Source organism: Somniosus microcephalus, chromosome 22 (assembly GCF_052327205.1).
Source record: "Somniosus microcephalus isolate GS21.2 chromosome 22, FLI_Smic_1.0, whole genome shotgun sequence".
NCBI classification, from domain to species: domain Eukaryota; kingdom Metazoa; phylum Chordata; class Chondrichthyes; order Squaliformes; family Somniosidae; genus Somniosus; species Somniosus microcephalus.
This window is the reverse complement of record NC_141008.1, coordinates 43,628,283-43,641,482: the sequence shown is the minus strand read 5'-3', so window position 1 is coordinate 43,641,482 and position 13,200 is coordinate 43,628,283. Positions and strand designations below refer to the sequence as shown.

The following is a 13,200-nucleotide window of genomic DNA, read 5'->3' as shown; positions in this document are numbered from 1 at the left end:
GTCTGGCGGAAGTCTCTGAAATGCTATCGTCTGGTCCGACTTCATCGTCAACTTTATCTTTCTCTGCTGTATCAGCATCTTGACGAATCTTTAACATCCACTGTTCTGTGGCCTTGATATAGTCCTTAATGCTGGTTGATTTAAGATCAAACCAGTTGTGCTGATCAGCGTTTCCCTCTTCTTCAGACAGAAGTGCTAATACATCTTCATTGAGTACATTAAATTCTTCATGCAGCTTGGAGAAATCGTAATACATTATGTCTTCAGCTTTCTTAATATTAGCATTATCTTCCATGAGACGATCAATTATCTTCATTTTTCCAGTTATCTGAGCTAATTTAGCCTTCCTTGCACCTATGCTTCTATGTAACTTCTCTTCCATTGCCTTTGGGGGGAGCTTTATTTCCCTCTTTTGGCCAGCAATCCTTCTGGCTGGGGGAAGCTCCTGGCTTCGTAAGGCCTCGGCCATTTTACCCGCAGCTCTTATTTAGCTTCTCAATAGAATGAACAAAGCAAGTAACAGTCACTGTACCTTCGCTTTCTTATATTGTCGTCTGGCTCCGTGACCATTCATGTATACGTTCGCCGACGATTCCGTCCTTTCCTTCTTAGGGAGCAAGTTTTTGACTAATGTAGTGGCGCTTCTTAGTTTCCAAACAGGCAGCCACTGAACTGTGGGGCTTTTAACAACGAGTAGACGCGTGTCGAAATAAAACGTTCCCAAACGTAGCTTTGTCTTTTAAACTGTTTACTATAACACTTTACGAACAGAATTACAAAGCAAACACGTATAAACGAACACGGTCAAAAACTGTATTGCTCCAAACCTCACAACTTCTGCCTCCTTCAGCCACGTGGAGTTTAAACTGTAAAATGGCTGCATACCATGTGTGGCTTAGGGACTGTACCATTGTGGCAAGAATGAAGGGGGTGTCTCGGACTATACTACTGGAGCCAGAAAATAGGGGGTTTCTTAATACAATAATTCAATCAGGTAAATTAACTATTATGCTATTTAACCAATATTTTAAAGTATTTTCTTAAGCTTTTATGGCTCTTACAATGGCTACACTTCCCACTTCATCAGGTTGGTAATTCTAGACAATATTTGATTTCTAGGATTATGGACAGGAGACGCAAGAGAGGCATTGCTCCCAACCACTTCCCCACACACCAGCATTCTTTGGTGCCCTTCCCCCTACCTAAGTAAGGTCTGAGGTCTTTGATCTCAGACTCCAGCCACACAATGTGGGGGAGGGGAAGAGAAAAGGTCAGATGGGATGTCTGCACAAGTCACACCCGTACAACAGACAGGCAGCCATCAGCAGCATTGGCAGTGGTCTAGAAGCAGGCTGCCTATCACTCATGTACAGGAGCTGCGCGCCTGAGGCAGGGATCCAGCGATGGAGGCTGAGGGAGTCCAGTAAGGAGGGAAAAAAGAGGGTACCCCTCATAAATGATCACGTGCCCTGCTCCAATGTCACTCCAAGTATTGTCATTACCCTTGAGAAACTTGCTCAGTACCAATCACTATTTGGGTCTTGCAGAAGGTTTATTTTACTCGAGAACTAACTTTGGAAATAGACATGATTATTCACGACTAATGTTTTCCTTACCCTCTACAGGAAACGCCTACAGAGCACTCGTGAGACGGATAAACTCTTCCTTGGAGGAACAGATTGGCAGCCACCTCACTGGCAAAATACAGGAAAGTGGAACACTACAAACTAAAAGTGAGACAGTTCTGAGTCACATCCAGGATGGAGCGGTGGGTCCTTTAACAATCTGGGTGATGTGCACCATGCAAGCATCCAGATATTAACAATTTCATACAAGAACATTCATAGTGCTACACTGAATTTTGTAAATAGTTACCCGATGTAGTCCATTAATTACCAAGCTCAGGCCTAGAAATTCGTTGCGGGCAGTATCTGATCGGTCGCCCATTATACACAGTGCCTGATAGTCAATTCCATTCTTAAAATAAAAAAACTTTACAGCTCAGCAACATGTTGCATTGATTATCTAAATATAAATTAATAGGAGTTGTATTCAAACTAGACACAAAGGAAAGGGCTCATATTCTAGCTGCCAGGATAGCTCAGTGGAGTAGGACAGGAGCTTTATAAGGAAACACTTGTAGGTTTAATTTTTGATAAAGATTTCTTTCACCTGACAAAAATGTATTTTTCCTTTTTAGGTGACTTTATTACAGAAATGGCCAGACATGAAATCCAAACTGCACATTTTGTTCAACCACACTTTGCCACCAGACTTGAGAAAGCTCACCTGGAGTCTTTATCTGTCTAACACAAAAGGTAACAGTTGAGGGGAGATAGTCCTACTTAAGGGAATGATTTGCAGAAGCTAATTAATGCAGAAGTTCAATGAGATTATCTACTGAAAACCTCAGGGCATTCATACAACAGCAGTAAAAGTTTCTGGTCTCTGTGTTTTAACAAAGCATCTCTGATCTATATCACAGTTCTTGCAACATAAAAAAAGCCATAAAAAAGCAAACCAAGCACTAGGGTTTGTTTATAGAGGGATAAAATTGAAAAGTAGAGAAGTTATGCTAAACATGTATCGAACTTTGATTAGACCACACTTGGAGTACATAAGAACATAAGAAATAGGAGTAGGAGTAGGCCAATCGGCCCCTCGAGCCTGCTCCACCATTCAATAAGATCATGGCTGATCTGATCCTAACCTCAAATCTTCTATCACTCTCCATCCACCCGAACCCATGTGATCTCCCAGGAGAGGCGAAAAACCAGATAAAAAACCCAATGGCCAATTTGGGAGAAAAAAATCTGGGAAATTCCTCTCCGACCCATCTAGGCGATCGAAACTCGTCCAGGAGATTACTCTGTCCCTATATTTTCTACAGTACTTACCTTCTGTAAAGGCGATCTCCACCCCAGCCAGGAACAGGAATAAAACCATCTCCTGAAATCTAACACAGAATTAGAACACAGTAGGAGCAGAACCAGGCTACACGGCCCCTGGGTCCACTCCACTACCCACAGGGCCATGACCATTCTGAACCTAGACTCATGTCCAATTTCCTGCCCGCTCCCCGTAACCCTTAATTCCCTTTACTTCTAGGAAACTATCTATTTCTGTTTTAAATTTATTTAATGATGTAGCTTCCACAGCTTTCTGGGGCAGCAAATTCCACAAACCTACCACCCTCTGTGTGAAGAAGTTTCTCCTCATCTCAGTTTTGAAAGAGCAGCCCCTTATTCTAAGATTATGCCCCCTAGTTCTAGTTTCACCCATCATTGGGAACATCCTCACCGCATCCACCCGATCAAGCCCCTTCACAATCTTATATGTTTCAATAAGATCGCCTCTCATTCTTCTGAACTCCAATGAGTAGCGTCCCAATCTACTCAACCTCTCCTCATATGACCACCCCCTCATCCCCGGGATTAACCGAGTGAACCTTCTTTGTACTGACTCGAGAGCAAGTATGTCTTTTCTTAAGTATGGACACCAAAACTGTATGCAGTATTCCAGGTGCGGTCTCACCAATACCTTGTACAACTGAAGCAATACCTCCCTATTTTTATATTCTATCCCCCTAGCAATAAAAGCCAACATTCCATTGGCCTTCTTGATCACTTGCTGCACCTGCATACTAATTTTTTGAGTTTCGTGCACCAGGACCCCCAGATCCCTTTGTACTACAGTACTTTCCAGTTTCTTGCCATTAAGATAATAACTTGCTCTATGATTTTTCCTGCCAAAGTGCATAACCTCACACTTTCCAGTATTGTATTCCATCTGCCAAATCTCTGCCCACTTACTTAGCCTGTCTATGTCCCTTTGCAGGTTTTTTATGTCCTCATCACTCACTACTTTCCATCCCATCTTTGTATCATCTGCAAACTTTGATATGTTACACTCGGTCCCCTCCTCCAAATCGTTAATATAGATTGTAAAGATTTGGGAACCCAGCACTGACCCCTGCGGAACACCACTAGTTACTGGTTGCCAGTCTGAGAACGAACCATTTATCCCAACTCTCTGCTTTCTGTTAGAGAGCCAATCCTCCACCCACGCCAGAATATTACCCCCAATCCCGTGATTTTGTATCTTGAGCAATAATCTTTTGTGTGGCACCTTGTCAAATGCCTTTTGGAAGTCTAAATACACTACGTCCACTGGTTCCCCTTTATCCACCCTGTATGTTACTTCCTCAAAGAACTCAAGCAAATTTGTCAAACATGACTTTCCCTTCATGAAACCATGCTGAGTTTGTCCTATTAAATTATGTTTATCCAAATGTCCCGTTACTGTCTCCTTAATAATGGACTCTAACATTTTACCAACCACAGATGTTAGGCTAACAGGTCTATAGTTTCCAGCCTTCTGCCTACTACCCTTTTTAAATAAGGGTGTTACATTAGCAGTTTTCCAATCTGCCGGAACCTTTGCTGAGTCCAGGGAGTTTTGGAAAATTATTACCAATGCATCCACAATCCCTACCACCACTTCCCTCAAGACCCTAGGATGTAAGCCATCAGGTCCAGGGGATTTATCCGCCTTGAGTCCCATTATTTTACCAAGTACCACTTCCTTAGTGATTTTAATCGTATTTAGCTCCTCCCCCCCCTAGAGCCCCCTGTTTGTCCAGTGTTGGGATATTCTTAGTATCCTCCACCGTAAAGACTGATACAAAATAATTGTTCAGCGTTTTTGCGATCTCCATGTTTCCCACCATTAATTTCCCGGTCTCATCCTCTAAGGGACCAACATTTACTTTAGCCACCCTTTTTCTTTTTATATAACTATAGAAACTTTTGCTATCTGTTTTTATATTTTTTGCTAATTTACTTTCATAATCTATCTTCCCTTTCTTAATCAATCTTTTAGTTATTTTTTGCTGTCTTTTAAAGACTTCCCAATCTTCTATCCTCCCACTAGATTTGGCTACCTTATATGCCCTTGTTTTTAGTCGGATACTATCCTTAATTACTTTACTTAGCCACGGATGGCTATCTTTTCTTTTACACCCTTTTTTCCTCAGTGGAATATATATTTTTTGGAAGTTGTAAAATAACTCCTTAAATGTACACCACTGATAATGTACCGTCTTACCCTTTAATCTATTTTCCCAGTCCACTCTAACCAATTCCGCTCTCATACCTTCATAGTCTCCTTTATTCAAGCTCAGCACGCTTGTTTGAGATCCAACCTTCTCACCCTCTAATTGAATATGGAATTCAACCATGTTATGGTCACTCATTCCAAGGGGATCCTTTACTAGGACATTTTTAATTAATCCTGTCTCATTACACAGGACCAAATCTAAGGTTGCTTGCCCCCTGGTCGGTTCAGTTACATACTGCTCAAGAAACCCATCCCTAATACACTCAATGAACTCATCCTCAAGGCTGCTCTGCCCAATTTGATTTGTCCAGTTAAGATGATAATTAAAATCCCCCATAATTATAGCTGTTCCCTTATTACAAGCCTCAACTATTTCCTGATTAATACTCCGTCCAACAGAGTTGCAACTGTTCGGAGGCCTATAGACTTAGTTCCTGTTTTTTCCCCTTTTAGTACTTTACTTTTTACTCCATACCTTCTGTCCCTTCCTGACACGTTCTGTTTTTTAATTCCCCCACTGCTACCTAAGTCTATGACCTTCTCCGTTGTCATTTCTATTATTTGCTCTCTAGAAACCTCCCCCCCCACTAACTGCGTACAATTCTGGTTGCCATATTATAAAAATGATATAGAGACACTGGAGAAGGGTGCAAAAATGATTGACAAAGATGATACCAGAAATGCGAGGTTATACCTATCCGGAAAGGATGAACAGGCTGGGTCTCTTTTCTCTTGATCTGATAGGGGTCTTTAAAAGTCTGAAAAGTTTTGATAGAGCAGATACAGAGAGTGTTTCCACTTGTGGGGAAGAGCAAAATTAGAGGCCATCAATATAAGATAGTCACCAAGAAATCAAATAGGGAATTCAGCAGAAATGTCTTTACCCAGAGAGTGGTGAGACTGTGGAACTTGCTACCACAGGGAGTGGTTGAAGCGAATAATATAGATGCATTTAAGGGGAAACATTTAAAACAATGTTTAACAGAATGCTGGAACAATATATTCCGCTAAAAGGAAAGAACAAACTAAACACTAATGGATGAATAAAGCCTTAAGGGAACAATTGAGGGTAAGGAAAGAGGCATACATTAAGTACATGGACAGCAGGGGAGTGCATGACAAGAGAGAATATGAAGAGATTAGGAGAGAAGTCAAAAAAATAATTAGGAAGGCAAAGAGGAACTATGAAATTAAATTATCATGGAACATAAAACAAAATATTTGACAGGCCCATCAATTAAAAAAAGGAAGGTCGGGATGGGAATAGGGCAATTAAGGGATAGACAGGATAATACCACAGATAACGATAGAGAGATGGCAGAAATATTAAATAATTATTTTGCTTCAGTATTTACCAGGGAGATAGAACAGGTGGACACGACATTGGATGATGAGATTAGTAATGAGATAAGTGCATTTTAAATTAAAAAAGGGGATATATTAAATAAACAAATCAAACTCAAAGAGGATAAAACCCCTAGTCTGGATGGATTGCATCCACGCATTTTAAAAGAATCCAGGGAAGAGATAGCAGAGGCATTACTACATATATTTAATAATTTGTTAGAAAAAGGTGTAGTGTCAGAAGACTGGCGGATAGCTAACGTAATACCTATATTCAAGAAGGGGGATAGAATATGTCCAGGGAATTATAGACCAGTCAGCTTAACATTGGTGGGAGGAAAAATAATGCAATCCCTACTAAAATAGAAGAACATCTAGAAATGAAAAGTATATTAATGAATAGTCAGCATGGATATCAAAAGGGAAAGTCTTGCTTGGCCAACATCATTGAATTTTTTGAAGAGGTAACAGTGTGATGAGACAATGGCAATGCAGTAGATGTAATTTATCTAGATTTTCAAAAGGTCCTCAATAAGGTACCCCATAATAGACTGATAAACAAGGTCAGAGAATGTGGAGTCAGGGGACAAGTAGCAGAATGGATAGCTAACTGGCTTCAAGACAGAAAGCAGAGAGTAGGGGTAAAGGGTAGCTATTCACAGTGGCAGAAGGTGGGTAGTGGTGTTCCACAGGATCAGTGCTGGGACCACTGTTGTTCACAATTTACATTAACGATTTAGACTTTGGAATCAAAAACACAATTTCTAAATTTGCGGATGACACCAAATTGGGGGGGATAGTCAATACTGAGGAGGACTGCAACAAATTACAGGAGGACATTAATAAACTTGCAGAATGGGCATATAATTGGCAATTGAAGTTCAACACAGACAAATGTGTGGTATTACATTTTGGTAGGAAGAATAGGGAGGTCACTTATTACTTGGAGGGTGCGAGTCTAGGTGGGGTACAGGAACAAAGTGATCTCGGAGTACAAATACACAAATCACTAAAAGTTGCGACACAGGTTAGCAAGGCCATGAAAAAAACAAACCAAGCACTAGCGTTTATTTTTAGAGGGATAGAATTGAAAAGTAGGGAAGTTATGCTAATCCTGTATCGAACCTTAGTTAGACCACAATTAGACTACTCCGTACAGTTCTGGTCGCCTATTATAAAAGGGATATAGAGGCACTGGAGAGGGTGCAGAGAAGATTTACAAGGATGATACCAGAAATGCGAGGGTATACCTATCGGGAAAGGATGAACAGGCTGGGTCTCTTTTCTCTTGAAAAAAGAAGGCTGAGGGATGACCAAGTTCTATTCGCATCCCCTCAAAATCAGCTTTTCTCCAATCTATTAACCTGGTATTCATCATCCTTATGTCCTTCTCAATTATCATCTTAAAGCGTATTATATTATGGTCACTATCCCCCATGATGATTATTCTATTTTTTTTACTCATTTCCCTAATTTGTCTGCATATTGTCTGTAGACTATGCCTATTCGTGTGATTGATCCTTTATTATATATTTTTTTATTCGTTCATGGGATCAGGGCGTCACTGGCAACGCCAGCATTTATTGCCCATCCCTAATTGCCCTCAAGAAGGTGGTGGTGAGCCGTCTTCTTGAACAGCTGCAGTCCGTGTGGTGAAGGTGCTCCCACAGTGATGTTGGGGAGGGAGTTCCAGGATCTTGACCCAGCAAAGATGAAGGAATGGCGAAATACTTCCAAGTCAGGATGGTGTGTGACTTGGAGGGGAACTTGGAGGTGGTGGTGTTCCCATGCGCCTGCTGCCCTTGTCCTTCTAGGTGATAGAGGTCATCAGCGAACATCCCCACTTCTGACCTTATGATGGAGGGAAGGTCATTGATGAAGCAAATGAAGATAGTTGGGCCTAGGACACTGCCCCGAGGAACTCCTGCAGCGATGTCCTGGGGCTGTGATGATTGACCTCCAACCACCACAACCATCTTCCTTTGTGCTAGGTATGACTCCAGCCAGTGGAGAGTTTTCCCCCCGATTCCCATTGACTTCAGTTTTACTAGGGCTCCTTGATGCCACACTCGGTCAAATGCTGCCTTGATGTCAAGGGCAGTCACTCTCGCCTCACCTCTGGAATTCAGCTCTTTCTTCCATGTTTGGACCAAGGCTGTAATGAGGTCTGGAGCCGAGTGGTCCTGGCAGAACCCAAACTGGGCATCAGTGAGCAGGTTATTGGTGAGTAACTGCTGCTTGATAGCACTGTCGACGACACCTTCCAGCACTGATGATTAAGAGCAGACTGATGGGGCGGTAATTGGCTGGATTGGATTTGTCCTGCTTTTTGTGGACAGGACATACCTGGGCAGTTTTCCACATTGTTGAATAGATGCCAGTGTTCTAGCTGTACTGGAACAGCTTGGCTAGAGGCGCGGCTAGTTCTAGAGCATAAGTCTTCAGCATGACAGGCCGGATGTTGTCGGGGCCCACAGCCTTTGCTGTATCCAGTGCGCTCAGCCATTTCTTGATATCACGTGGAGTGAATCGAATTTGCTGAAGACTGGCTTCTGTGGTGGTGGGGACCTCAGGAGGAGGCCGATATGGATCATCCACCGGCACTTCTGGCTGAAGATGGTTGCAAACGCTTCAGCTTTGTCTTTTGCACTCATGTGCTGCGCTCCACCATCATTGAAGATGGAGATATTCATGGAGCCTCCCCCTCCTGTTAGTTATGTAATGGTTCACCACCATTCACGACTGAATGTGGCAGGACTGCAGAGCTTTGATCTGATCCGTTGATTGTGGGATTGCTTAGCCCTGTCTATAGCATGCTGCTTCTGCTGTTTAGCATGTGTGTAGTCCTGTGTTGCAGCTTCCCCAGGTTGTCACCACATATTTAGGTACGCCTGGTGCTGTTCCTGGCATGCTCTTCTACACTCCTTATTGAACCAGGGTTGGTCCCCTGGCTTGATGGTAATGGTAGAGTGAGGGATGTGCCAGGCCATGAGGTTACAGATTGTGGTGGAATACAATTCTGCTGCTGCTGATGGCTCACAGCGCCTCATGGATGCCCAGTTTTGAGCTACTAGATCTGTTCTAAATCTATCCCGTTTCTTCTCTTCTTGGGCAGTCCCTTGGAACCGAGGATGACTTGCTTCCACACTACAAATGATAGCTGCATCACTTTTTTCTACTGCCATTATGTTATCCCTAATAAGTACAGCTACTCCACTTTCCCTTTTTCCCCCTCTATCTTTTCTAAATATGTTATAAACATGAGGGAGAAAGGAATAGAGGGCTATGCTGATAGGAGTTAGATGAGGAAAGATGGGAGGAGGCTCGAGTGGAGCATAAATGCCAACATGGACTGGTTGGGCCGAATGGCCTGTTTCTGTGCTGTATATTCTATGTAATTCTTTGTAATAAAGCAAGGAATTGGAATAGGCCTATCCAGCACAATCCTTCCATGGGCTATGTGTATCTCTCTCTTGGACTCTACTACCGAGGTGAGAGTGACTGCCTTGACATCAAGGCAGTATTCGACTGAGTGTGGCACCAAGGAGCCCTAGTAAAACTGAAGTTAATGGGGATCAGGGGAAAACTCTCCAGTGGCTAGAATCATACCTATTGACATGAATCAGTCATTCATGAAAGAAAGACATATGAAATAATACTGAGCGGCCTACGGGTGGCGCTGTCCAGGGAGAGTATAAATACTCGGGCACGGGCCCAGCTTGCGCAGGACATTCTTAACAGGAACTAGTGAAGGACACAACTAGACCTCCATGTTGTAAAACAGTTGATTAAAGCTTTGTTTAACGCTTAGACCAAGTGCCTAGTAGTTTTCTTACGTCACCTAGCACAAAGGAAGATGGTTGTGGTTGTTGGAGGCCAATCATCACAGCCCCAGGATATCGATGTAGGAGTTCTGCAGGGCAGTATTCTAAGGCCAACTACCTTCAGCTAATTCATCAATAACTTTCCCTCTATGATAAGGTCAGAAGTGGGGATGTTCACTTATGATCGCACAGTGTTCAGTTCCATTGGAAATTCCTCAAATAATGAAACAGTCCATGTCCGCATACAGCCAAGATCTGGACAACATCCAGGCTTGGGCTGATAAGTGGCACACAAATGCTAGGCAATAACCATCTCCAACAAGAGTAAGCCCAGCCACCTCCCCTTGACATTCAATGGGATTACCATCACCGAATTCTCTACCATCAATATCCCAGTGATTACCATGGACCAGAAACTCAACTGGACCAGCGACATAACTGCCGTGGCTACTAGAGCAGGTCAGAGGCTGGGTATTCTGTAGTGAGTGGCTCACCTCCTGACTCCTCATAGCCTCTCTACCACCTACAAGGCACAAGTCAGGAGTGTTATGAAAGACTTTCCACTTACCTGCTGGATCCAGCATCCCTGCCTCACCAACCCCACGATTGGACACCCACCTGACCCTTCCGATCTGCCCCCAAGGTCTCCGACCCTCCCCCCCCACCCCATGAGGCCTCTGACCTTCCCCCGACCCTTCCAATCTCCCCCTGACCACCTCACCCCGAGGCCTCCAACACCCCCTCCAGGGCTTCGACACCCCCCCCCCCCCCCCCCACGAGGCCTCCAATCTCCAATACTCCCTCCAGCCTTAGATCTTCAGCCCCCGATTTCCCCCCTCCTGCTCCCGACCCTCCGATCCCCCCCTGCCCCGCTCCGGCCCTGATCACTCCCCCATCCCTCCCTCCCTCCTCTCTGCAGCCTAGTGCCGGTGGCCTACCCGCCCGCCAGCCAGCCAACCTCTCCATCTAGCTGGCTGAGGGTGCAACGCAGAGATTGAAAATGCTAATCAGGCCTTGCCATTAAATTCAGCAGGACCTGCGGGAAACCCATTCTCCAGGGTTTCCCAACCGTTTTCCAAACCAACCCCTGCGCCCCCGCCCCCCCCCCCCCCCCGCTTAACTCTGTTTCCCTCTCCACAGATGCTGCCTGGACTGCATGTTTCCAGCATTTTCTGTTTATATTTCAGATTTCCAGCATCTGCAATATTTTACCTTTGTAAGGGAGAGGGAGAGAGAAGCTATTAAGAGAAAAAGATATTTTGGGTGCAAGAGAATGAGAAACATGGGGAAGAGAGAAAAAGATGAAATTTGAGAGGAGAAACAGAAAACTATTGAGAGGAAAGAAAGAAAGAGAAACTTATTGAGCAAGAGAGAAAAATTTGTGGGGTAAGAAAATGTAATTGCTGAATAGATGAACAGACAGAAAGAAACTATTGAAGGAAAGAGAGAAACTGCTGCGGGAGGAGAGAGCAGAAAAAAACTATTGAGTGAGTGACAAATGGGACGAGATTGAGGAGAGAGAGCAAATGAAACTTGAGCAGAAGAGTGAAAAAACTTGGGGAAGGGGAAGAGAAAGGAAACCTGTTCAGTAGAGAGAGAGAGAGAGAGATAAAATGATGAGGTGTTGAAGGAGATAGAAGCTGTTTGGGGGAAGAGAGAAAGTCTGGTGGGAAGAGGAGATACACACAATTGGAGACTGAGAAAGAAGCTGTCAGGTGAGGGAGGGAGGCCATAAACTAGGTTTGTGGGTGGTAGGACTGGGCAGAGACTTCAACCCAATGTCTGCACCATATGGACTGCAGCAGTTCAAGAAGGCGGCTCACCACCATCTTCTCAAGGGCAATTAGGGATGGGCACTAAATGCAGGCCTAGCCAGTGACGCCCACATCCCATCAATGAACAAAACAAAAAAAAAAATAGGTGAGGGAGGCACCAGTGCTTAGAGCTGGCAGGGTGCCTCTTGAAAATAATACAAGGCTGATGTGTGGATGGGGTTTTTATGTAGTGTAAGATTGGGGGAAGATACATAATTTTAAACCTGGAGTAACACCATCCTAGTGACATTCTCAAAGTTGATGAGGTGCCTATCTTAAAGTAGGTGAAGAATAAATTGAATTCAAATAATGAGGTAGGCCAGTGGTGTCTAAACTGTGGTCCATGAGCCGTATCCAACTGCAAGCACTGGTAATAAAACCCCCAAAGCTAGGCAACTCAGTTCTTATTTCTTACATGCTGATTTCTCTGGTTTAAATTTTGTGAGCCTGGAGGTTTGGAAAGGGCTGTTCTTAGCACTGTTATCCCTTTGGTGGATAAAGCAGGGACCGGGTACTGAATTTGGATGATCAGCCATGATCACATTGAATGGCGGAGCAGGCTCGAGGGGCCGAATGGCCTACTCCTGCTCCTATCTTCTATGTAAATCTTAAAACAAAACACTAAGGGCTGGATTTTCATTCGGCAGTCGGGAAGGAGGCGGGACTACAACTTTCGGGTTTTAGTCCCGCCTCCATCGACATCCGGCCAATCTACGCGATTTTCCCTTGATTGACCTTGTTGAGCCTGCCCAGCGGGCTCAGCAGGCCAATTAAGGGCCACCCGGCAACAGGTGACGTCACAAACTGAAATTTCATCTGTCAAGAGTTTTTGGCAGATGAAATATCAGTGTTTCACAGCTGTTTGAAGCTGTCAAACACTTGTTGAAACGGATTCTTTTGCCCTCAATCTGGTTCAGTACAAACACTGAGTCGAATACTGGTTGAGTTCAACAGTTGTTTTATTCTGTCGTCCCGGGAGACTTACTCTGATACAGCACAGTTCTGACTCCAGCAGAGTCTCGACAGGTTCCACCAGAGCAAGCAATCTTTCATACTGTGGGTCACATTATTATACTTTACTTTTGAAAAGACATTAACAC

General features: G+C 43.8%; 1 protein-coding gene across 4 annotated transcripts in view; it reads left to right on the top strand.

The window, feature by feature from the left end:
* Positions 1-13,200, top strand: part of LOC147102225 (uncharacterized) — a 163,060-nt gene that overhangs the window by 23,013 nt on the left and 126,847 nt on the right. For 3 of the 4 annotated variants that reach the window (XM_085964544.1, XM_085964546.1, XM_085964545.1), the window contains 2 exons: positions 1,626-1,768; positions 2,201-2,318. In XM_085964544.1, the coding sequence (XP_085820670.1) occupies positions 1,626-1,768; positions 2,201-2,318 (261 nt within the window). The remainder of the gene's footprint in view (positions 1-1,625; positions 1,769-2,200; positions 2,319-13,200) is intronic. The other variant, XM_085964547.1, reaches the window with a different exon arrangement.